This window comes from Coturnix japonica, chromosome 15 (assembly GCF_001577835.2).
Source record: "Coturnix japonica isolate 7356 chromosome 15, Coturnix japonica 2.1, whole genome shotgun sequence".
NCBI lineage: Eukaryota > Metazoa > Chordata > Aves > Galliformes > Phasianidae > Coturnix > Coturnix japonica.
Window position 1 is genome coordinate 9,196,312 of NC_029530.1, and position 25,066 is coordinate 9,221,377.

Consider the following 25,066-nt stretch of genomic DNA (forward strand, 5'->3'; position numbering starts at 1 on the left):
GTAAGAAACCAGGGTGTGCAGCAGATCTGTTTTATCAAGTCTGAAGCTTTTTCTGCTGATTTACTGTTCTCCCATAGAAGGATGATCAGCTGTTATAGATAAGTGAACTCCATTGATCACCTAAATGGTTGCAGCCTTTATCTTGAGATGGCGCTTTGTGAATGCGTGCAATTAATAGCCAGGTCCTCAACAAAGTTCTTTTTGGCAGTATCTGAGATCTTTTATGTGATCAAAGCTGGTTTCTGAGCATGTAGAGTCTTGTGGAGATCTACAGGGAAGACAACACATCCCTCAGAGGAAGGAATTGCCTCTTCATCTCTCTGCTGCTTTGATCACAAGATACAGCTCAGCCTTGGAGGAGCTGGAAATACATAAAACCTTTTGGGATCGAGGGGCAAAATGGCCAGGCTGGGTTCAGATCCAACCAGATTAAAGCAGTGGCCAAGAAGTAAGGCTGTCTGTAGTGCTAGAGGTGATTCTTCTGCTAGGTGCCTGTAAACCACCCCATGTGCCTGCGAGAGAATCCAGGCAGACTTCATCACAGCAGCTTTCTGGTGGAGATACCTAGAGAGGTGCTGATGGAGCAGGGAAGAAATGAGTGACCCTGGGACTATGCATCAGATTTCCAACTGAAGAGGAGATGCTCAATGTCCAGGGATAGGGTGAAACCATTTCTGGCAGGACAGGAGGTGGAGAGGGAGAAAGAATTGCTCTGCAAACTGTAATGTCTGGACAAGCCCCCATTGCAGACAAGTCCTTCTCATTGCTTCCCTTCTGCCCCAGCACATAACATCCTGCCCACTGCTACAGTGCAGGTATGAGCATCACATGGCCCGTAACACACCAACTATCATTGCACCTGGCATAGCAGTAGTTAAATGCAGAGAGAATATGTAGCGACAGATTAGTTGAAGATTATGTATTAAGACTTTTTATTTTTACATATGTTTTCCCTTGTGCTGGGCAAAAGCCTTACTAAGTCTGCTTATCCTCTGCACAGCTGTTTTGTTGATGTACTGTTTCTGGAGCTGTAGCTTTTATTCCTTGCCTGACCATGGTTAAGTGTCCTGAGCCTGGAGTCCTTCACAGGCAGTTCAGCCTTGCAGGAAAGGTGCTTCCTGCCTCCCAGTTTCTCAGCATGGGCTGTTTCTGGGCATTGGAAGAGCATCAGAAATACCAATAACGCTTCCCTGCTGGGAATGGGATTCCCCTGAGAGCCTGGGTGTGCTGCCATCAAACACCAGGAAGGCTTCTGGCAGGGATGGATGGGGCTGAGCAGCCTCCTTGATTCCTTTCTCCCATCCTTCTGAGAAGCCCTGTTGACTCTCTGCCCAAAACTTCAATGAGAGAGGCTCTGTCTTTCCTTTACACCATCGTGGGCAAAATCAATACTGTCTGGGCATTGGAGATCCCAGGTAAATGAAGCTGTAATTATTAATTTAATAGGCAGAATGAAAATCTCTCAGGTCAGAAAGAGAAAGGCCGCTCCTTCTGTTAGGTGAATACAGCGGTAAGCAGAAAGATTGGTTGATGGAGGTAATTTATCATCCAAGAGCATCTCAGCATTGCTTTCTGAAGAGCTCGATGGCACCTCTCAATCCTTCTGTGCTTTGGGTACCATCTGCATTTGGTTTCTGAGATTCAGCAGCTTTCTTGCAAAGGGAAGAATTATTGTGCAGGAGAATGTTAATAGCAAAAGTTCAAGTGTGACGTTCAAAATCTGTTTCCTCTCTTCTTGGAAGCTCTATGCAAAAAAGCATCCACATGTAGAAACAAAGCTAAGAAATACATCATTGGAGCCAGGAAATGAAAGCTAAAAGCTGTGGTAGCTCTCCGTCTTAATCCAGATGCCCCGGATAAAGTTTCCTTTTCCATTAGTGCATTATTTATCAGCTCAATTGTAACGGAGGATGTAAGCTGCAATGTCTAATAGAGCCTCAGAGAGGCCTGTCCTGGCAGTAGTGACAGTGCACTGTGTGCAGACCTGCCATGTGTTGAGCTCCGTCCAGATTTACCGGATCTCTAAGAAATAAGGGCATGCCTGAGTGCGTGGTTAGAGATTTGGAGTGTGTGAATGGGTTGGGGAGACACCAGATAGTCAGTGTAAGGTCTTGACTATGGATGGCATCAAAAGCCCCATTGAAATCACCAGCAGCATTGTGTCTGTCCTCTTTGCATCTGATATTCTGCTTGTAGAAGGAACTCCTGGTGGCATTGGGGGTCTTTCCAGCATCTTCCATCCCCACCCACTGCTGCTGGCTATGGCTGTGTAGCCATGGCAGGCTCTAGAGGAAGCCATTTTATATGATCTATATTGTGTTTTTGATGCTTCATAGCTTCCTTCCATCCCAAATGCATTGCTGAGGGGACACCAGAGTCACTGCAATGTCACGATGTACTGATAAACTGAGTCGCCAGTGCTGGAGTATGGCTGCACCCCAGTATGGAGGCAACATTGAGCCCTACACTCACACAGGTAAACTGCAGCAGGAGATGCTCCTTTGTGCATTCACCCTCTGAAATCTCTGTTCCCTGTCCCCTGGTCTTCTTCTGAGCCCCATTATTTCCTGGGCTCTCTCTGCACTGTCAGGCATATGACACAGCCGTGTCTGCAGTTGTGGATATTGATGCATGCCTATATTCATAGCCCCATAAAGCTATTTTATGGTGATATAATAACCCTAAATATGGGATGTATTGGCAACAGAGAGTTAGCAATTCTAAGTGGTCTATCCATAGTGAAATGAATGCCTCCCAGATATCAATAGAGGAGTTGATGGAGTCAGGTAAACAGCTGCTTTTCAATATCTCTCTTTGCTACAGATTCACAAGGTATCAATATATCTATTGGAGCCTTTTGTGAGCGAGACATAAATCTGGCTGCTTGTTTCCTGGGAACAAATGCTTTATTATTAGCAAATTGTAAAGCAGGGTCTAGGCACTTTGCTAACAAGTGCACGATCTGCAATTCTAATGGCAGTTCATCTCCCTTCTCGCACACAAGCAGGCACACACATACACCCCTCCAGTAAACACCTCTGTGGGAGTGATTAATATCTGCTGATGACTGATAGCCAAGCCTTCTCCTCGCACTTTTATGCAGCCAGTTCTGCTGCTGAAAATAAGAGCTGCGTAGCTCCAGGCATGGCAAAGGAGCACGCAAAGAGCTGGGCAACACGCTCTGCACAGAGTGGCAGTGCAGTGTTCTGACATCTTGCCAGGTCTTTTGCAAAAGGAAAGAAATAAAACAATCCATTTCCATTAGTCCCATTCTGCTCATTGCTATTAGAAGTGAATGGGGAGCTCTGTTTGACAGGGGCAAGGACGGCTGTGAGCCAGAGAAGCTGCTTGTCACCCCTGCCACACACAGAACAGATGATGCCTGGCTGGGAGATGGCTCTGGACTTCCCCCAGGGATGTCCAAGCAGCCAGGTTATCAGCTCACCTGCTCTCATGTTACATGTCTGCCATCTGGACACCCAGCCTGGGCTGTCTGGAGAAACCCATGGGATGCTGCATCACACCATAAGTTGTCAGCAGGTTCAGAGCCCTCCCCCAGCCCTGTTTCGCTTCTATGGATGATCTTAGCTCTGCCTGAGCTTGGTTTCAAAAGGGAAGGCAGCATGGAACCCCACTTGGTTCTTCCAAACTCCCTACAAACTGGGAGCTGGCCCAGGAGGTTGGCTAAATGGCTAAATGGCTCCTCCTGGGTGAGGAGTAATTTGGTCTGACTTAAAAATGCTTTCCTCCCTCTTGGAGCTCAACTTCCCTCTCCAGCAACATAACAGACTACAAGGGTGTCATCTTGGGGACCCTTCAGTGTGGTTGGCAGAGCTCTGGTACTCACAGCAGCTCCGTGGAAGCACTGGAGAAAAGCACCCAACCACCCACAACTCTCAGAAAACATGAAATGCATTTTTTCCAGCTTTGAAGTGACTGATTGCACAAGAAGAGCTAAAACGGGGTGGGACACATCACCATCCAGGCTCCTTCATGGATGCAATTGCTGTCCTTGGGACTGCTGTGGACTTGAAAGGAAGCAACGTTCCCAACGTTCCCTTGCCCTCTCTGCATCTCTGGGAAGGCCCAATGCAATTCCTGTTTTCGCCACTTAGATGGCGTTCAGCTTTGCTCTGCAGCTTGCTGTGTTATCAATGCACTTAGCAACGTGCCCGTGCATGCACAGATTTGTGAGGCCGAAAAAAGAGATGTGCGTTTGAAAATGTTAAGTATTAGAAATGATTGGCTGTCGGTGACTTGAGTGATTTGTCCCTGTTTCATGTTCAGCTCTTCCGTGCTTATGACCCGCTTCATTACTGTCACCCAGGATCTTATTCTGCTGCTTCTTGTCTCTGCTTTGCAGCCCATAATAAAGGGCCCACCACTTGGACCTCTGTACCCTGCCTTATCCCAGTAATCTTATCCCAATTAGAAGAGTGATGTACCTCACCCTGGTGCAGCTCACGTGATGCACCCAACCTGATGCTCTCTTGCTTCCTGCGGGGCAGCGTGGTCAGACCACCAACACCCTGACAGGCTTCATTTGCTCTGTTGGCTCCCCCCAGGTCTGCCCTGCTGTTTCCTTGAAACTTGTCCTGTACTTTACTTTGAATGCAGCAGGGAGTCAGAATTCCGCCCACTGTTCCCTTCTATTCTTGGCCCTCCGCTTCCTTCACCTCCCAACCAAAATCTGTTCGCCTTCTGAAAATGGCTTGTATTTTCTGCCTGCGAGAAAGCCTTTCTCCCACGGGGGTCACAGTGCCATTGGCTCTCACACCTCAGAGTGAAGCAGCACAGAGCAGGGCTCTGCTCTTTGCCCCTTGCTGCCCTTCTCCACAGCCCTACCTAAGCAGCAAGTGGCTGAGCTGCCTTTTGGCAGCGGGTTCCGTAGCTCCTCCAATCACTGTTTCTTTCCTTTATTGCTTGCTTGATGCCAGAGATGCTAAATTTATGGGAGTTGTCGCTAGGAATTATCGACGAGTCCGTATTTCTCTACTTTAATGCCTGTGATTGCTGGGCGAGGGAAGCACATGCTATTTGTCCCCCTTCCAAACAACGTCTCTGTCGAATCAACAAGAACAGATTATTCATCTGCTGCAGAAGCCTAATTGCAAACAATTGTAAAACAAAATATTATTTCATTGCAAAGTAATGGACAGCACTGTCTCTGCACCATATGGCACACTGGTTCGAACACAGCCTGGTCTGGCCACCTGAACACAGCCCTTGGGTAAGTGCTCTTCCATTTGCTTAAGGGCTATTTATCTAATGGAACGCTTTCCTCGGTAAGGCAGCAGCAGCGTGCTGTGGTTCACTGCCCAATGGGAGCACCCACACTGAATCCAAGGGGATGGGATGAGCCACAAGCTCAGGCTGAAGCTCTGTCTATACACTGTGACATTGACTCTTGATGAAGCTGCCAGCATGGGGTGAGCATCCCTGCACATCACCTGCTCAGCATGAGTTCAAGGGGTCCTGATTTTAAAGCATGTTTGAACAAGAGATGTTGGGCTGACGCCTCTTACTGATGCTGCTCCATCTGCAAATCAAGCAGCTGGTTCTCAGATAGATAGTCAGATTTTCAGCGAGGAGAACTGATTTCCAAGGGACTCAGAGTCTTCCCACAGAGAAGCATTATGTTTACCTCCAGCCTTCTGTCTTTTCCTGAAAACCACTTTCTTTAGGAAACTACGTGGGCACTTAATTTTTTTTCCCAGGGATGTGATGTGCAAAAATGGGTTTGTAGTCATCCCTTCAGGCTCTTAAGTGCAGTATAAAAAGATCAATGGCCAAAGTAGCCACCAGTGGGGTCCGTAAGGTGGCCTAACCCAAGCTCAGGGCAAATCAGCCAGATTTGAGCTCACTGTTTGAGTGAGCTCTATTGTGTTCTCTATTTAGTAGAGTAAGTTGTAGGACAGGAGATAAATTTTGAAGTCCAGGTTGTCACAGACTCTCTCCAGGTGATGGCTGTGGTCATGTTTAATCAAAACCCCCCTTATATACTATAAAGCACATTGCTCTCCAGATCTTCCCACTTTGGCATGATCGGTGATGGAGGACTCTGCTTTGAACTTGGTATTTCCACGTTTCAGCTCAATGTACCCCATGTTAAGCTTTCAGGAATACACATGTAGCAGTTTGCATTAGTTCTAATGCAGAGAAAATAACAGTGCCTCCCAACTCTCTGCAAGAAACCTTAACATGCTCCAGTCCAGTCTGATATTTTGCAGGCAAAGGGTTGAGTTTATAGAATCACAGAATCATAGAAGGGCTTGGGATGGAAGGGACCTCAAGGATCATGAAGCTCCAACCCTGCTGCCACAGACAGGGCCACCAACATCCACATTTAATACCAGACCAGGCTGCCCAGGGCCCCATCCAACCTGGCCTTGACCTCCAGGAATGGCGCATCCACAGCCTCTTTGGGCAGCCTGTGCCAGCACCTCACCGCTCTCTTGCTGCACACAGGAAGACCCATAAGCAGCTCAAATCACTTCAGGGAGTGCAGTCTTTGTGGATGACTGAGCAAATCATCACTGCACGATCCCAGTTTCCTATCTTGCACCTCTCCAGCTCCATATGTTTCTCTTTACCATGTATAGTTTTTCTGCTCTTCAGCCAGTTTTTCATGCATTAAGCCATGCCAAGTCCTAAACTCATCAGAAAAAGTACATTGGCATGGGACACTGAGTCCTACAGATTGTTTGAACACATCCTGCTTGGACCCTTCTCCTGGACAGTCTACCTGAGTTCAATGGTTTTGGCCTTCAGGAAACTCAAAGTTACTCTTGAGGAATTTGCTCTTCTTAAGAAGGGCCAATTTCTTCCCCCATGGCTTTTTGGAAACATTACAAAGGATGACTGGATGCAGTTCCTGCTTCATCACACAGGTGGGCTCCAGCATCCAGCACACATGTCTTTATCCATGACTGCTATACCAACATGCTACACATCTCCATACCCCATTTGGTTTGGTCCTTCCCCCGCCCTTTCCCCATCTCATCTGTTTCATTTCCTGTTCCAGGGCTGTTTCTTCCATCTCTGTCTGATAATGGCAACTGGGATGGGTGAAGAGTCCAATTTTTGGCCCTTAAAAGCCTTGCCTTCCCCATCTCTGGATAACTCTTGGAGCTGGCTCATGCTTGGTAGCAAAGTCACATCACTTGGAAGGGTTGAGCTCTGGCCAAAGGGGGGCAAGACACCCCTGTGTGCTTCACCATTACCATGTCTGCCCCTTACACTGCACTGCTTAAGATATAGGAGCATCTCTGGAAATAACTGCCGGCTCTGGAGGGTTTCAAGTTAAGGCATGAGCTAAGAGAGTAATCTGAAATGAATAATTTATTTTGGTGAATTTTTGCTTCCCTCTGTTTACAGATTGTCTAGGAGCAGATTGCAGCTTTCGCACCTCAATTCATTATTGGAAACTATTTGCAGATAGTTCCCGGTCTGCAACTCATTTGCTAACTCTGTTGGGAGTACTGCAGATCTGAAATCAGAGGTGTTTTGAATGGTCATGTGGTTCTGCCATGCTCTCATTCCTCCATGAAATGTATGTGACGTTTAGAATCAGGCTTTAAGGGCAGATGCTCCTAATCATGAACTAGATTGTTTGTTTTCTGCCAGTGCTCTCCAATAGCCCTCCTGTATTTCCATACAGCTGCCCCAGCCAGGACACTAAGCAACACCCAACGAGTAGGACTCAGAAAGAATAAACATAAACTGGAAATAAAACAAAACAAGCAAACAATCATTGTAGAAGAAGTGTATCTCACTGTCTCAAAGCAGAGAGACAATGTTCAGCAAGCTTGGGGGAAAAACAAAAGACTGACCCACTTATTGAACATATGAGCTGCATCCCACACCATCCATGTGGTGGAGCTGGGAACAGCAGAGCTTCTGAGTTTCTGACTTGCAGTGATTGGGCCTGGGGATGACCCCAGCTGACTCATACTGGTGTGGCTGTGATGGGGCTGTCATGTTTCATCTGTTGCTCTCAGGAGTGTTCCCACTCCTTGGTCACTGCAGTCTTGAATTCTATCCTGTCCTGAAACCTACACCCCAATCAGAAATCCAATGGCAGCCCTTGAGTAGGTAAGGTCAGGCACTGGGGATGCAGAGCCTTTCTCAGCAGAGCCCACCAGTACCCAGGTCCATGATGGAGTCCCTGTTCTGAATCATTAGCTTGGCCTGGAAGTCACTGGCAGACATCTCTTTAGGGCTTTACATTTCCCTTTCCTTAAAGTTTTCCAGCACTGCCAGTTGCTTCATAGTCAAGACAGAGTAAGCTTAGGGCAGCTCCAAGCCACGTGCAAGCTCTCATCCAGCTAAGTCTCCCTAAGACCTGAATTCCAGCAGCTGTCTGTGAGAGATGCCTGGATGAGCCCTACAGAGATGCTGAAGGATTCCTGGCATGTCCCAGTCTTGCAGCACTGCCAGGACCAGGTGGGAACCTTTTGCTGCATGATGAGAAGGGATTGATGTGTCAGGCTGAAACGAGCGCTGAGATGATTTACAGGAGCGACTCGTCCAGGCCGACCCTATTGCTGAGGCAGAAGAAGTCTGAAATCGGAGAGAAATCACGAAGCAGAAGCGATGAGGCTCATAATTCACCTTGCTGGGAGAGGCAGCATCCATGGGGAATCACTGCCTATGGTAGGGGCTGGATGCACTGAGAGAAGGGAAGCTATTCTTTCTCTGCTTTGCCCATCCAGGCACTGCAAGGCTCTGGTACATTTTTCATGGCAGTAGGAGCAAAATAAACCCCAACAAGGCATGTAAGAACAATAAAGATATTCAATATCTTTTCTTGAACTAAAGTGATATGGTGAGGAGATGAGATAGTTGACAGAGGTGGGGTGGGGCTCCTAGTGGCTGAAAAGTTAGGCTCCTAGGCCAAGTCTGAATGTCTTATTTTCCCCTTCTGCCTCTCCACCTTCTTCTCAGCACCCTCAGATCCATGCTACAGCCACTGTGTCTGCATGAGTGAGCAAGCGACCAGCTGAAGCCTTGCAAACAATACTCACGATCCAAAAGGAAGAGAACTGATCTAAGTGTGATTAAGAGCTAGGTAGAGACGATCATGTAATTATCCAGTCAAAGCAAGGTGTCTCTTGATCTGAGTGAATACTGGCTCCTTTCCAAGCTGCAAATGAGCTGCACAGAACTCTTCACGCTGTAATTGCGAACCACCTCATATCTCCCAGGAGATCGCCTGCTTGGGAAGCTCTTTCTCTTTGCTAGACAGCGCTTAGCCATGTTGGGAGATGGAAAGCACAAATGTCCAACGCACAGAGGGAAGAGCCTTCTGTGTCTTATAACACGAGCTTGGAAACCAGCTGGCAATAGGGTGAGCTACTTGGCATGCCAGGGTCACAGCCACCATGTTCCTTCATGGTGTCCCATGTGCTGGGTCTTAAACCAGCCCCAAGTGGGGCAGGGATCTGCTAGAAAAGTCAGGCCCAGCATTCTGTGGATGTTCTCTCTCCACTTTAAGATTAACCTTTCAGAAATGTCAGCCAAAGATCCTGCTGTCTTGGTGTTAGAACCTGTAATTTTTGGCCTCGCGACTATAGCTTCAGTTAACTCCTTCATTGCCTGTGTTCACTTTCCAGCTCTCCCCCAGACAATGTCAGCTCCGAGGTCCTTTTATTTGCAGTGATCTTTATGCTCTGCACGTAGGTGACCTCTCTTTCCCAATGCACATGGCAATGTCAGAGGGCACCACTCAAACACGAGTGCTTGGAGGTGTGTTTACAAGGAGGAGCAGCATATTGCTGACTTGCAGGAGCTGGACTGTCACTGCAGAAAGAGACTTTAGACCTGCAACTTCCTCCATCTGCTACTTCAGAGCAGACCTGCTACCTGCCACAGGACCCAAAGGAGACAGCAAAGTGCTAAATGGGCCATGGTTCCATCTGAGCCAGGAAGGTTAGAAATTGTGAGAGCGCAGCACTCCCTAGACAGCATGTTCTCAAAGAGTTTGGGGCATCGTGTGCAGGACAGGCAGAGAAAAGAGGGGCTGTATGTTGCAGGGTGGGGTTGGGCAGCAAGCACTGTATTGGGTGTAGGTTGGGATTCAAGATGGGCAGGAGTAGGGCTGGAGGTTGCCCTTATGCAGAATGAGTAGAGGAAATACTATGCAAAGCAAATTGAGTAGAGAAGAATGGAAAGAGGTGGAAGCTCTGCCACCTGAAGCTGACCTGGTCCTGTCCTGCTCCTGGTGATCTGACATTGTTCCCAAAGGGAGCCTTTCTCCAGCTTCACATTTACACCCTGGTTGTGGATGATGAGTAAAATGACAGCAAAAGGTACCTGGAAGGCATGCAACCCAGATGCCTGTGGACAGCTGAGGCTGCTCGCCTAATTAGAGCCCACTCTTAATAAATGCTCTCCAGCTGGCTTAGATGCTCAACTGAGCTTTTCTTTGGTTGTGTTTCTTCTTTTCCACAGGCGTTGAAGGTCTTTGGTGGAGAGGAGACACTGTACCAGTTTCTTGACTCATCTTGATGCCATCCCTCCAGAGCAAACTGGGTAGGCCTTCAAGAATGTGGTGACTGCACAAGCCCTGGGTGCAAGCAGCTCTGGAGATGGCCAAGATAAGGGTGGTAAGTCATAAGAGAGAGATGAATATTCAATAGCATACATACCTATATATACATTATATATATATGTATGCACAGATAGCAGTTTGAAATCTCTTACTAGCAGAGCCAGAGGCACCATGTCTTGCTATTCAAAACATTCATCTGTTTCTGGCACCATCCTTCCTGCCTCCTTTGCCCACTGAGCAAATGAGTTCAGTTTAATGAGATCTGGCTTCCTGCTCCTCGGGACAGCTGCAGATGGGAGCTGCCCATGCAGTAAGCACTGTCTGCTCCAGGACAGGGAAACTAGTGAGAGGGATGAGGATGGAAAAGCATCTTCGCTGTGTTTCACCTCCAATCAGTGTAAATGTTATGCTTTTAGGTAAACTGAGGTAAGCTCCTTGCAGCAGTCAGGAGAACGATCCCGAAAGCACACACTGGTGGGATGCGATCGGGGAGAGGTTGGGGGGGGGGTGTCGAGATGTGGGGTCTGGCCTCCTCGGGGAACGCAGTGACCCCACAGCAGCAGAAGCGAACCCCGGCAATGGGCCATGCGGCAGAGTGGAGCCGAGCCGGGTGTCTCCGCAGCCTGCCCGGAGAGGAGCCGGCTCGGGAGCGCCCGGATCCTTCCGTGATCCCATTGCCGAGCGCTGCGGGCGGCTCCCGGAGATGCTGCCGGTTGGAGGCGGGGGAGCGGTCGGCCCGATGCCCGCAGCCGCCCGGCCGGCCCTATCCGCGGCATCCTTTAGGTGGCACCTCTCCTCCAGGAATGAGCCTCCCATCCCCGCACCGCCCTGCCCGGGCACCGCGGGGACCCGCCGCCGTCGGAACGGCTCCGGCTGCCCCCGGAGCGGCCCCTCCCTCCCTTCCTTCCTTCCATCCCGTGCCCGTCTCCCCCGTCCTCCCTCTCACTCCTCCAGCCAGTAAATCCGAGCTAGGCTGATTCCTCTCACGTCAAACCACATGATCCCATAAAACATTCATCGCCTCTCCAAGCCCCGCGCCCCGCTCGTTCGCTCCCGGGATCCGCTGCTGCAGGCTCCGCGCTCCCCTCCGCCGCCTCCGGCTCTGCCTCCGCGGGATCCGCCGCATCCCCGGCCCCGGCCTCGTGCGTGCGGCGGGCGGGAGGGAGGACGGAGGGAGGAGGCAGGCGGGCGGGCAGGGAGGGAGGGGGAGCCTCGCCTGGATGCTGACTCCAGCTCGGGGGCTGCTCATTCCCCCGATGAGCGAGGGCACCGGCACAGGGAGAGCCCCCTCCCCGCGCTCCGCTCCGCGCTCGGGCTGAAGTTTTTTTTGCACGAGGACCTGCTCCGCTTTCTCAAGGATTGTACCGCTGCCGCTCGACTTTGCGCCTCCAGACGTGCCTTCCCCGACCCCTAAGATGAAGAGGGCGATAGCTGAAGGTAGGTGCGTCCCCCCACTACCCAATAACCACCCCCCCCCCCGCCGAGACTCCCCAGGGCAGGGCAGAGCGAGGTGGCCGCATCCCCCGGAGCGGTGCGAACTCGGAACTTCCCTGCCTGCAACTTTCTTCGGCGGAGCGGCCGGATCCCACCGGTGGGGAAGCGCGGCTGGAACCCACGGGCTGGGGGCCCGCATCTCTCTGGGCCCGGGAGAGGCGGAGGGGTGAACGGAGGCTGAGGCCGGGCTGGATGGGGGGTAGCTCGGCTGCGAGCTGCGGGCTGAGGCCCCTCCTGTTCCATCTACCCCCGCCTCGGTGCGGCCGGGCTCCCCCCGAAGTTGGGGCAGGTAAAGTGTTAAGGAGGTTGGGCCGGGGGAAAAAGCGGCATCCTCCGCTCTCAAGGCTGCCTCCCACCGGGGCGCAGCCCGTGCTGCTGGGGGAGGTGGCCGGAACGGCGGAGCCTGAGAGGAGGGCGGAGGCAGCCAGCCCGGCTTTCCTCTGCTCCCTTCTCGGCTGCCGAGGAGCGATGCTCCGCTCCCGACCAGGTTGCGGAGGAGCTGCGGGTGCCTCCGGCCGGGGAAGTTCGCGGAGGCTGCGGGATCCCCGAGACCGGGGATGTGCGCGGGGCCGACCCCTTCCTAATGGACCCCAGCCCGCTTCGGTGCCCGCCAGGGAGAGGGGCTCGTGGAGAAGCCCTGCAGATCGTCCTTTTCCATCTGCTCGGGCGGCCCTTTGGCTTTCGAGTTGCCGGTGCGGATGGGTCGGGCTGCGGCCCCTGTGTGGGGGTGCCCCGCTGTGAGCTCGTGGTTTCGCCCATCCCATTTGCAGTCCCTCCGGGTGAAACCCGACATGAAGACCCGCGTTCGGAGGAACACACGCTCTCAGGTTCGGGCCGCTTGGAGAAGCCGTGCCCAGGTGTGTTGCTGGAAACCCAGCCCGAGGGCTGCAATACTGAACTCGAGCCATCAGCCCCTCGTAGCAGCTCTGCCGCTGCACAGGCTGCTGGATGAGGGAGCGTTTGGCACACAGAGATGCACGGAGTTCTTTCCCGTGTGTGCCGTCTTCCTTTCTCCATCAAAGATACACTGTATATATATATATAAAGGAATATATATATTCCTTTTTATTTTGTTTCTTTTTCTTTTTGGAGAGCACTCCAGCTCACTCATTTATACCGGTCAAGGGATGCTCCCCGGCTCTGCTCTTAACACACCGCCTCTTTTGGAGGGCTCAAATCCTTTTCAAGTTCTGAAATGGCCAATTGCTTTTTGTTCAGCAAACACCTTCAGGGTGGGAGCAAGGGGGGGAGCAGGTTGTGGTGCCAGCCTGTGGGGCCCTTGGGTGATGCTGAGATGCCAGCATCCCTTTGCTCTGATGTGCTGTGGGTGTAGGCATTTGGTTGAGCTGAGCCCCGTGGTTGCCCGCTGTGCTGCTGGCAGTGGTACCCAGGGTGCTGGGTGTGGTGCAGCACCCGAGCACTCAGTGATGCTGCAGCGCAGGGCTGTCTCTCTGCACCGCGACTTTCCTGTGTTTCCAGCTGCTACCAGAGATAATGAAATACAAGATCCATGTTACAACAGCTTTATTTATAGAACAAAGCTTTGAGGGGGTTGACTTTTTTATTTTTGCCTTCTTTATTTCTTTATTTATTTTTTCCCTTCTCCCTGCTGCTTGTGAGAGACTGCTGGTTGCTGATAGGTGTGACTGTGAAGTCCTTATGAACCTTAGGGGATGATGTTTGGATGTGTGACCATCCTCCTGCATCTAGGCTACGTTTCCCACTGTGGGCTGCCAGGATGCTCCGAGTGCTTTGCAAGCCAGAAATAGCCACCAGGGGCAGTTAGAGGCAGAGCTTTCACCTGGTGCTCTAAGCACTTACTGCTTTATTAACACTATTTCTTTATACTGAAGAAGGTCTTTCCAAGCTTTTTCTTTCTTTCTTTTTAATAGATTTTCTTATGTAAAGCAAATATCCTGTAGTATAAGAACCCACACCAATGTGGAGATGCAGCAGCAGCTCTTTCTTTTCCTTGAGAGAAGACACCGTTCATCAGTGCATTATTTTATGTTTCCATTCTGGACTTTGTTCATTCATTTCAAGGAGCCTCAGCATTTCCTGAGCTTCGTTCCCTATTCCCCACCAGGCAGCGAAAATCTTCGGACCAACATTCTATGGGTCCATCCGTGGATGTGTTTTGAGAGGCTTTTTAAAGTGGAATATCAGAGCCAAAATGTGGAGGTGCCGTTGTGCTGCTCCGTGCTGTGGGGTTGTGTCTGTGCAGATGTGGTTGTGTCTCTGCTGGCCCAGAAAAGAAGTGAATTAGAAGCAGTGAGAGCTGCCACTGCCCTCTGCACTGCTGTGGTTTGTGGGCAGCAGGTGTTTGTGCTGCTGACCAGAACGTGGGGAATGTGGCAACCCTGTACTTGCAAGCCCTGCTCTTTGTTAATTACCTGCATCCTATGTTTGGCTGCTTTGGGCTTTGCATAGTGACAACTATGCTGGCAGCTCATGAAGTGCAGAAGTGGCGGTGGTGGGGAGGAAGGGGGGCAAAATCAGCAAATCCAGCAGCACCTCTATGAATTTTGGCTCAGAAGCAGTGAGAGAGACTGAAATTAGGGCAGAGAAGGGAAGGATGCTCTGGATCTCAGCTCCTGGGCTTGCTGCCATGGGCCCTGCATGCCCAACGATGCTGCTGCAAGGAGCTGCTGCCTGCCCTGAAATCGCAGCATCCTCCTTTTCTCCCCACACCAAGCTCCAAGGGTGGGGAGGAGGAGGAGGGAGAGGGGAGATCAGTTGAGCCAGAGCCTCTGCACAAAGCAGGACAAGGAAGATTGTGAGGAGCTGAGCTTTAATCCTTGTGCTGAGCCTGCCTGTGGCTGCTGTACCCACTGCCCGTGGCTCGGCTGTGCTGCAGGATGTGCCCCAGTGGAGTGGCTGAGGCCATGGGAGGCAGAACAGAAGGGAGAAGAAAGGAGTTGGTCTAATTAAGCGTGTGCTCTCTTCCCCTGGATTTGCAATGCTCTACGCTGCTGTCACCTTCATTAAGACATTTCTCAGAGTGCCAAGTGCCTCTTTTGATGTTCCTAAAGGGGTTTGTTTATCCAGAAGAGGCGCACACAAGGAAGCGGGAGCATCCTGTACCATTGTACCATTGCAAAGAGCAAGGCAGCACTGCATTGTGGTGCCTGCAAGGGCTGGGAATTGCACTAAGGTTTCTCCCTCCCATCCTTCTGCTGTATCCTGGAGCCAATTGGGTCTTTGTACTGTATGTGTGGGAGGGAGGAGGGAGCTTGTGAATCCACGGAGCCTGACCTCTCCTTCCCTTTTTGCTACGGTTGCAACTCCTGGAGGTTTCCAAAGGCTAAAGGGAAAGGGAGAAAACGATGCTGAAAAGTCAAGAAGCCAAGGGTGGATCCTTCCATGTTTGGCATAGAAATGCTAAAGTAATTGCTACAGTGTGCAAACTCACCCCTTCTTACAGCTACAGCAGCAGGCAGCGCAAGGTTTGGGTGACTGCTGCTATGGAGGTGTTCAGTGATGGCTCAGAGCAGGGTGGCTTCATAGTGGCTATTTCCTATAGTGTGTTTGCAGCACACATGGAAATCCTACCTGGATTTGAGGCAGAAAGCATCTGCATGTGGTATGTGTGGGCTTTGTCCCTATTTCCTTTGCTTCACAGTGGTCTGAGCTTCTGCACCCTGTTCCAGGCTCTGCCTTTGACTTCCCTGTACCCTTGAGGAGATTGCTCAGCTTTTCCAGCTCTAATGATGGGAGAGTGATGCTGAGCTATCTCCCAAGGGCCCCAGAATGCTCACAGAGGTCAGCCCTGAGCTGAAGCATGTGGGTCCAGGCAGCAATGACAAGGCATCAGGCAACAAGATGGATAGTGTTCTCCTTAGGGCTTGTGCTGCACCAACAGCAGGTTTGTCTCTCTGCTCTGGCCTCCCTCGCTGCCTTAGCATTGCAGCTTGGAGCTGAACATCAGCACCAGCACATTTTGATGTATTTACTGTCTCTCTGCTCCTGGAATCGGGGAATTAGAAAAGTGTTTTGTTTTATTTTATAGCCTTCTTTCCTGGAGCTGCCAATGGAAGTCAAAGCGTTGTATAGGAGCATGCAAAAACACTTGAGAGTTTTGGAAGCAAGGAAGTTCTTGCATATCGTGATCATTTTAGTGCCAGAAGAAGACTCATCAGGGCCTGCATCCCCTGGGATGAACCTTCCTGACACACAATATGAGCCACCATTTGCTCACATGCAGTTGGGGTCCATAGGTGTCTCCTTGCATATCATTCATTTCCATGCTGTGCTCAAGGGTTCTTTAGCTATGGGCTGGAAACCCTAGAGGAAGTCCAGGATTACACTCTAAACACCTTGTTCTGCTCTGCTGTTGGCTTCCCCTTCTGCCCAAACTCCAGCTAAGGAGAAACCACCTTTGACGTGGGATACCTCTGTCCCTTTCACCACCAACATCCTTCAGAGATCAAAGTCCTTTTGCTAAATGATGACCATTTTGCTGTCTGCTTCCTGGAATCTAGACTCAGAAAACCTTGCTTGCACTGCATGTTTCTATACTTCATCTGCAGCCATCTCCTCAAAGGTCTGGAGAGCCTTTACTGCAAGCCCTGCCTCCATTGATTGCTTCCCATCCACATCTGCAATTCCATGTGAAAATGAGAAGAAGCCCAAAGAAAACAGTGTTGTTCCATGAGCAGAGTGAGGTTCACTGCCCAGATGGGAGTTTTCAGGTGGTCACAGCTTTGCTCCATCTCAGATGAACTGGGTGCATCCCTCAGATGGCTCTTTGCCTTTCGAAGGATGGTGATTCCTTTCATCTCTCTGCCTTCCATTGGAAACAGAGGAATGTTCACGTTCAACTATGGTGCTTTCTTTCCTGCCCTGGAAAAACAGGGATTGTTGTAGAGCTTTGCATGGACATGCACAAACCGATCCATCATTAGCGATAATTATAATTTACATGACTGTCTTGGAAGAGGGGCGGTCATTAATATAACAGAAGCAACAACTGTGATAGTGGTTCAGCTTTGCTTACTGCTGTGTCAGATCCTTTCCTGTCTGCTGCTCACTGGGGAAACTGGTTAAATTTCACTCTTCCCTCCCCCCCAAAGAATGAATCTTTTGCTTGAACCATCTGGCTGCTAAATTCTTCTCCTGAAGCAGTGCGCTTTGCTGGGAGTTCATTTGCGTCTTTAGCTACTAAGGAGGAAGTAAAAGTGACTGATGAGGCTGAGGCTGGGACCGTTCGCATCAAAGTGACAGCTTTTGTGAGCTGGATTTGGGGAAAAGTGTTTAAAATTGGTGTGTTTTCATTAAATTTTGATGACCGTGGGCAGAACTTTGCTGTCGGCGCTGCGGCGCGGCTCTTCGCTCTGCACCCTGCGTCGTTATGTCAGAGTGAATTGTGTGGCTGTTAAGATTTGTTGCGCTCTCGTTTGATGACTTTAAATATTGATTTTAATTGGGCCTCCTTTCTTAAGGCTGTGAGTGATGGTCGGGGCTGTGCGTGATGCTCAGTGACGTGCGTGGGAAGGGGATGCCAACCCAGCGTGACTCTTAAATACACAGCAGGAGGAGAGGGGATGGGGAAGACCTTGGGAGGACCTGGATTTGGATTTTCTTGCTTCCAGCTGAGAGCCCTCGCTGGAGGTGTATAAAGAAAAGGCAGATGTAGCACTGAAGGGCATGGCTTAGTGGGCGGTATTGGTGGTGGATGGATGGCTGGACTGGATGATCTTAGAGGTCTTTTCCAACCTTAATGCACCTGTGATTCTGTGTGATTCTCTGTGTGGCCAGCCTGTGGCTGGTGTGATTGATGCTTCCCATGGCCGTGTTGATGTGGTTAGCGTTGGCTTTACACTAGAGGGCTGTCTGTCCCTTTCCCTTCAGAGGAAAGGCATTAGTGTGAGCTCTGGGAAAGCTCCTGTCGTTCACAGCCTCACAGCAGTTTGACAGTGGCCCATTTTGTTGGCTGGGTAACGCAGTGTGGGTTTTATTTACTGCTCCCCACCTCCCTTGGTGCTGCATAAGAGCATCCACCTCCTGGTCTGGAGGGTGCTTGGGAGCTGTCTGTCCGGAGTGATGTGGAAGCTTTGTCTCCACGTGGGCACTTATATCCCTGCTTTGCTTCATTCCATTCCTGCTCACTTGGGGCTGTGCCTGGTGTGCACTGAGGTGCGGGCATCACTCCTCTGCCAGCAGCTGATTTATCAACTTCAGGGACTTCTCTCCCTTCTCCCTCCCTCCCTCCCTATTTTCTCAATTTGCAGCTAATATGTCGTGAAGGGAGGGGGGAATTAATAATGGTAATTACAGCAGCTCACGGTCCTGAGTGCTGACACTAACCACGTGCACAGTGATGGATGGTGGGAGAGCACGGTGCTGCAGGCATGCCATGAGTGGTGGTGGATGCATAGGGCTGAACCCAGCAATGCTAGTAGGGCAAGGGGGAGGTGGGCTGCAGGCTGCTTAAATGGCTTCCCCAGCTCAGCAACCACTATTGCAGTTTTCCTGAGGCTGGGGCTGCTCAGGCTCTGCTCTGTTGCTCAGAGATTGGCACTGAGGGAGAAAAAGGGGCCCTTGTTCTCCCAGGTTGGATGGCAGCACCGAGGGAGCTGCACAGCCAAAGAGAGACATTTATATGAGTGGCAGAATAAATGAATCTGAGCTGCCTCCTGGGAACCAGCCCAGAAGAGACTGACTTTACTTGGCCATGGCTTTCCAGCGGGAAATGTTTTTCTTTCGTTGTATTTATTTTTGGCTTTCCTAGTGTTTTGCTAGGCTTACAATTAATCCTACGCTTCTGGGTGGCCAGCTGGGCTGCAAGGGACAAAGTCTTCTTGAAAGCAGTTTGCTTGGTCACTTCCTGAGGACCTTGGATTTATGGGAAGGCTGGGGAGTGCTTGACCTGATGCACTGATGGAGAAGTGCTGGGGTGCTGGCACCGGGCTCACCTCTACCCCAGGTGCATCTCACCTGCTTTGGTTGCACTGAGCATCTCCCACAGCTGGGAGGGATCCCTGTGCTGATCTCCTTTGTTGCTGGAGGGGGATCCCATCTCTTTGATGCATTCAATGCCTTCTGTGCGTGTTTATGGCCAGCACCCCATGGATGCCAGTCAAGGCAGCTCTCCACGTGCCATGGGCCCATTTCCCCACCTGCAGCCTCCTCCCTCCTCTTGCTGCAGCTGAGATGGATGTGTTGGGCTGTGTCAGCTGCAGTTTCTTAGCACTTCTATTTTGTTCCTGTATTCCTGAAGCAAAGGTTTTGTTGCTTGTCTGAATGTGACCCCCTTGCCCAAACTCCTAAAAAAAGCACAGGGGGTGAGAATGAGGCACCCGCTGCCATCTGCTGCAATGCAGGCGGAGCACAAGGCTGGGGCACGAGGTGCAGCTTTGCTGTCAGCTGGATCGCTGAGCACCTGATGTGCTGCCCCACTGTGTGACTGCAGGACATTGCCCCCAGGGAGGAGATGGGACAAGCTGTGATCCTGTTGCTCTGAGCCTGAGGAGCACAGTGCCGGGCTGCTGAATGTATGAGCTCTCTGTGTATGCAGGGCTGGAGCAGCACAGGCTCTCTGCAATGCTGAGAGATGCTGTGAGTGAAAGGGGTGAGCCTGCCACTTGGCACGGGGAGAGGTGGGAAGTGATAATTGGAGACAATGATGGCACAGGGATCTCTCAATGTGATAGGAGCTAAATGACACGGTGAGGAATATTACACCTTGTTGCAAGTGTCAAAACTGGCACAGAGGCAAGAGCAGAGCTTAGTGCATTCCAGCAGCTCCTAAAGAAGGGCCTTGGCCAAGCTTTGGCTCCAGCTGCAGCCCACCTACCCCAGCAGCTCCCTCCACCCAATGCTGCAAAGCTCTTATTCTTGGGGATGAAGGTGATGAGTGGGATCCGTCATTTAGGCCAAGTAACCTCTGGGCCTTTCTGGATCGTTAGAAAGGGTGCTTGGTTGTTAGACCAAAACACCCATCACAGGCTGCACATGTACCTGGGTGCATGATGTGCTGGGGCAGCTGCCTGTTTTAGGGGCAGTGGAGTGGGCTGAGCTGGGGTGTGTGGCTCAATGGGTTGGAACTGGTGGGGAAAGAGGTTCTAGCATCCAGGAGAAAGCACGGTGACAAAAGGCATAGGGACGAGCCAGGGTTTGCTGTGCAAAGGATCTCATGGGCAGCCCCACTGGGTGCAAGGTGGGTGCTACCTGCATGGCAGGCTGGCAGCAGCCCATCTCAGAACTAGTGGCTGACTCTTCCCAGCAGCCTTGGGAAATATATGCAAATTTAACCTTTGAATTTACTGTGCTGTTCTTTTCCTGGGAAATGTCATTCAGGGCATCAAGCTGGGACTGCTGGCAGGGGAGTGGGCATGGGTGGCATATGCTCTGTCTGTGGGGGTTAAGGTGAGCCCCCCTCCCAGGGAGCCTTCCCCACAAGCAGGAGCTAGCCATACTCATTGCCTTCACTGCCGGCAGAAGCTGCCCTGATAGGTGAAACAAGCCTGAAGGTCTTGAGCTGGTTCCTGAGTGATGTAAGGAGGGTTCTGTCCCTGTTGTGGGTGCTGGGAGGAGCTGGTGGCAGTGGCACAGCAGTACTGGGATGCTCCTCTGCCTTGAGGGATGGAGCTCATGGAGCTCTTATGGGATGATCTTAAAGGTCCCTTCCAACCCAAACCATTCTATGATCTATGTGACCCAACCAGTGCTGCAGGAGGGAGCTCCCAGCCCTGCTTGATGTGCAGAGCTGAAGGGAATCCCAGGTGTTGTGGCTGGCAGTGACTGATGGGACCATCCTAGCTTGGGCCGACACTAAGCTGAAAGGCTGAGTTTCCAGGCTGCCCCTGGGAGGTGTCTATAGAGCAAAACAAAGAAGTGATTACAGCGCAGGCAGGAGTGACAGAGCAAGGAAGATGGATTTCAGCATGGCTGAATAACCGAAGACCATCTCCATGTCCCAGGAGGGCTCTGCTCTGCTTGCTGGGCCAGCCGTGCTGAAGCCATCCCTGTCACATCAGCTCTGTTACTGCTCCTGGCTCCTGTCAGCATGAATGTGCCTCTCTGCAGCGTTCTCGTTGCACCTATATGGGCTGTGCCAGCTGTAGAGCTCAACAGTAGTTTGGGAAGGTGGAAATAACCTGAAGAGCGCCGTGCATGGCTCTGGTTGTGTGGCTGCTGATGTCCCCTACAGCTTTCTGCAGAGTTATTACGCTTCCCAGTGCTGTCTCTGTGCAGAAGTGCTTTGGGGTCAGCAGTGCAGGAGCTCCCAAAGAACAAGGTGTGCAGCTGCAGCACCCTCCAGAACAGCTGGAGCCAGCAGGACCCTGAGCTAAAAGAGCAGAGTGCCTTCACAAGCATCCCTAAATATAGCCAAACAGAATGTCCATGTGATGGGTTTCAATAGGAAAATAGATTCATTTCCCAGCTCCCCGAGGGCTTTTTGGAAACAGTAGAGAGTAAATAAGGGTTTGGAAAGCAATGACAAATACCTTGGAGGTGCCCTTCCAAGCTGTTTGAAATTACATTCACATCTCCTGTGGTTCTGAGATGGGGAGCGTGAGGCCCCAAAGATCTCCAGATCTAGCATGCTCTTATTTGCTTGGGTGCTAATTAAGAGTACGTTGAAGCTCTGATATGTATTCTGTAACTCCCAGTAAATTCAGATAAGAGACATTACAAACCCATCACAGGTGTATTAAAATCTCCTTAATTAATAAAATACAAACACAGCAGTCCTCTGGAGAGTGAGTGAGCAATGGATGGGGGCAGACATAACGTAGTGCTATGAGGAGAGGTGGGGAGGATGCTGCCCATACAGTCCTCATTCCCCAGGAGAGAGATGGTAAAGCAGAGATTTTCTGTACAGGAAAACTGCTGGTAGTTAAGCATTGAAGCTATTGCCAGAATCATAGGATCATTTAGGTTGGAAAAGACAACTAAGATCATCAAGTCCAACCTTCAAATGCTGGTGTTTGAGCTGCTGGTGTTAATACACAGAGATGCAAGGAGGAGGTGAATTCCTGGATAGAGAACTCAAGTCCAGAGTTGTGATGAGCTTATTTATGTCCCTTAAAACCTATTAAGATGATTGCTCTGCTTTCGAATGTTAACAGTGCAGGGCAATCCCATGAGTTGTCCTTCAAAGGTCACGAGCTAAGGAGATGGCAGATAGGCCCACAGGCTTTCTGAGTGACAAGGGTGTGAGTGAAGCCAGTGAAAGGAGGTAGCCTTCATTACTAAAGCTGTCTTGTTATGTGTTTTGACATAGTGCAGTTTCTTCAGCAGCAAGAAAGCGGTTGTGCCCCCTGCTTGGTGGGTTCAGTGGTCAGAATGTCCCTAACAAGGCTTGTTGCTCAGCCTGCTCTGATAACAGTGTTTGAGCCCACTGAGAAGTGTGCCTTGTCCAGTCTGCCTTGCATTCCCTGTGGTACCCCATGTTGTGTCAGCTGGGGGTCTAGACACTGTCTAGATAGAGAGCAGTGAAAGAGTGTGTGTGAGGAGAGGGGTTCATGCAGTGATGGTACTCAGAGATGCAATGTGAAGCAGTCGTGTCCCCCATCCCCAACATGGACACTCAGCCCACCTCCTTGTGTACTCACCATAGAGCTTATAAGACACCATGCTGCTTCCACAGATGGGTGACAAGTCCAGTTTGTGTGATGTCCAGGCTCCCAAGAGTCTGTAAGCAGTTCACACCTGCTTCTGGAGCATCAGACCTTCCATTAGAAGGTCTCTGAAGGTGCCAACCAGTGTCTGTGGGAGCTGGCAGGGCAAAGTGCTGTGGTGCAGGCTTTGTGTTTCTCCTGGCCATCTCAGCTCTGGAATCCCTGTCCCCATGTTCATTGGTGCCCTTTTGGGGAGCTTTGCTGTGGTTTTGGTACACCAAGGGCAGCCCTGAAGGGAGGGGTGCCAACAGGCTTTGCACATCCTGATGGCTCTTTCATAGGTTGAGCAGATTAAAGCACCCGGTGTGTACCTGGCACTCTGTAACCATTCTTCACTGTCTTCTCTGCTGTTTAAGCAACGATTTGATGAGGGTATGGCAAGTCAGGCGTGTGAGAACAGCTGCTGCTCCAGACCCTGCTGGAGGGCTCTGCTTCCTGGGTGTAGCTCAGGCTGGTGGGGCTGGATGTCCTCCAGAGAGTGGGTTGGGGAGGCAGGTCCCATGCAGGCTCGGGGTTCTTCATGCCATGTTCTACCTAAGAAACCATGTGCTCTGCCCTCTAGATAGGATACAAAGGCTGCTTAGAAAGCGGATGGACTTCTATGTGCCCTCAGAGCTGACCTACCACCCAGATGGTTTCTCTGACATACATCTTGCCTCCAAAGCTGTAGGCTGCAAGGACAAAAAGATGACTGTCCCCTTTACTGTATTCCTCACTCTGCTTTGCTTGGCTATGGATACTGTGTGCTGTATGCTATCTGATCTGTGTGTAATGTCTGCAGGTCCCCTGCTGTCTGAGGAGATATTGGGCTGCTTGGTTAAAACCATAGAAGCAAATTACTTATTGCGCTGCTAAGATCACATTCATCCAAATCCCCACCAGAGATAAGGGATATTGGTAGTGACAGAGCTATGGGTGACACAGCCTGGTCCCATTAACCCACGCACCACCCTCTTGGCATTCTCCTTAGGAGGGGATGGAATTGATATGGGAGCCATCCTCTGGCTCACTCTGTTGGGTCCTGTAAATGGATATATGCACACTTGTGGCTTCCCTGCCCCAGCTCAATGGGACTGATACATCTCCTATGCTGGCAACGTATTATGGTTATATACAACCAGAGCTGGAAGGCATTTTGAGGGAGGGAGAGCCACAAGTCCAGCAGAGCTGTCTGCGCTCTGGGCTACAGGGCTTTCTTCCCAAACACCTTCAGAAGCTGCTTGTCTAACTGCAACTGTAAAGGAAAGCAACAGAGCTTTCAGGTGGTGCTGCCTGTTTTACTCTTTCAGGAGGAAGAGTGTCTTAGTATAACTGCCTTGCTTACTTGGAAGAAAAACACCACTGTAGTTACTAGAAATTCAATATAGAAATTACTGGTTACTACCCTCTGTAGACTAATTCTGAAGGTAGCAGAAGAATGAGGAATTTAATGCACACTATAATGAATGTCAATCTTCTCCCTTAATGAATAGGAATCACAGTTTGCTGCACATTGTAGGGAAATGAAAAGCATCCAAAGTTCAATCCACTTTCTCCTTCTTTTTTTTTCTCCCTCTCCCCCCTCCCCATCCTTTTCTCTTTATGGAGGGAGATAATACTATGCACAGCAGATGGGTACATCCATTTGTCAGCTCTAAGGATTTGTATCTTGCACCATACAAGTCACGGTTTTCCTTCGACTGAGCTTTGTAGAATTTCCTATACGAGCAGAGGCATAATGTCATTCACAGAGCAGGATCCTTACGAGAAAGTGGATTTTTCCCCTCCCTCCTTTAGTAAACCATCCAGGCAATCAGAAGCAGAGATGATCCACTCTTTGTTTGGTGTTTACCAGCTATTCCCAGCCATGACTCTGCTTGCTGGTTGCACAGAGGAGCATTTATACATGCATGCATGTGACAGTTGTGCAATGGGATCCCTTGGAGGGTTGTATGGCCACAAGCTGAAGGCCATGTTTGCAGCAAGAACTTTATATCTGGAGAGGTCTATGGGATGAGCGTGGACAGCATCACTCCTGGCTGAGGAGGCTGTGCAGGAATCAGTGTTTAAGAGCAAGGAGAGGATGGGCTCCTTGGCACAACATGGCCCACATGGCCCGTTATGGTTTTGTTGGCATGATGCAGGCTTGTAAAGTGTAATTCCTTAAGCCTGAGTGTCCTTTAGGGTCATAGAATCATAAAGGCTGGAAAAGACCTCTTAAATTGCCCGAGTCCAACCCCAAAGTGCCCTCACCATACCCACTGATCATGTCGCTCACTGCCACATCTGCGTGGTTTGGAACACCTCCAGGGATTGTGACCCCACCACTCCCTGGGCAGCTGTGCCAATGCCCAACTATTCTTACTGAGAATGAATTTTGGTTGGCTTTTTGGGTTTTTTCTTGCATCTCTCAGCC

The 25,066-nt window shown here is 50.6% G+C and overlaps 1 protein-coding gene across 1 annotated transcript in view; it reads left to right on the plus strand.

Annotated features, from left to right (window-relative positions):
• The first annotated feature begins 11,733 nt into the window (after positions 1-11,733).
• RTN4R (reticulon 4 receptor) overlaps positions 11,734-25,066 on the plus strand; it is a 65,127-nt gene continuing 51,794 nt past the window's right edge. Inside the window, exon 1 of the mRNA XM_015878491.2 lies at positions 11,734-11,989. Coding sequence (XP_015733977.1) covers positions 11,968-11,989 — 22 coding nt within the window. The 5' untranslated portion in view covers positions 11,734-11,967. The remainder of the gene's footprint in view (positions 11,990-25,066) is intronic.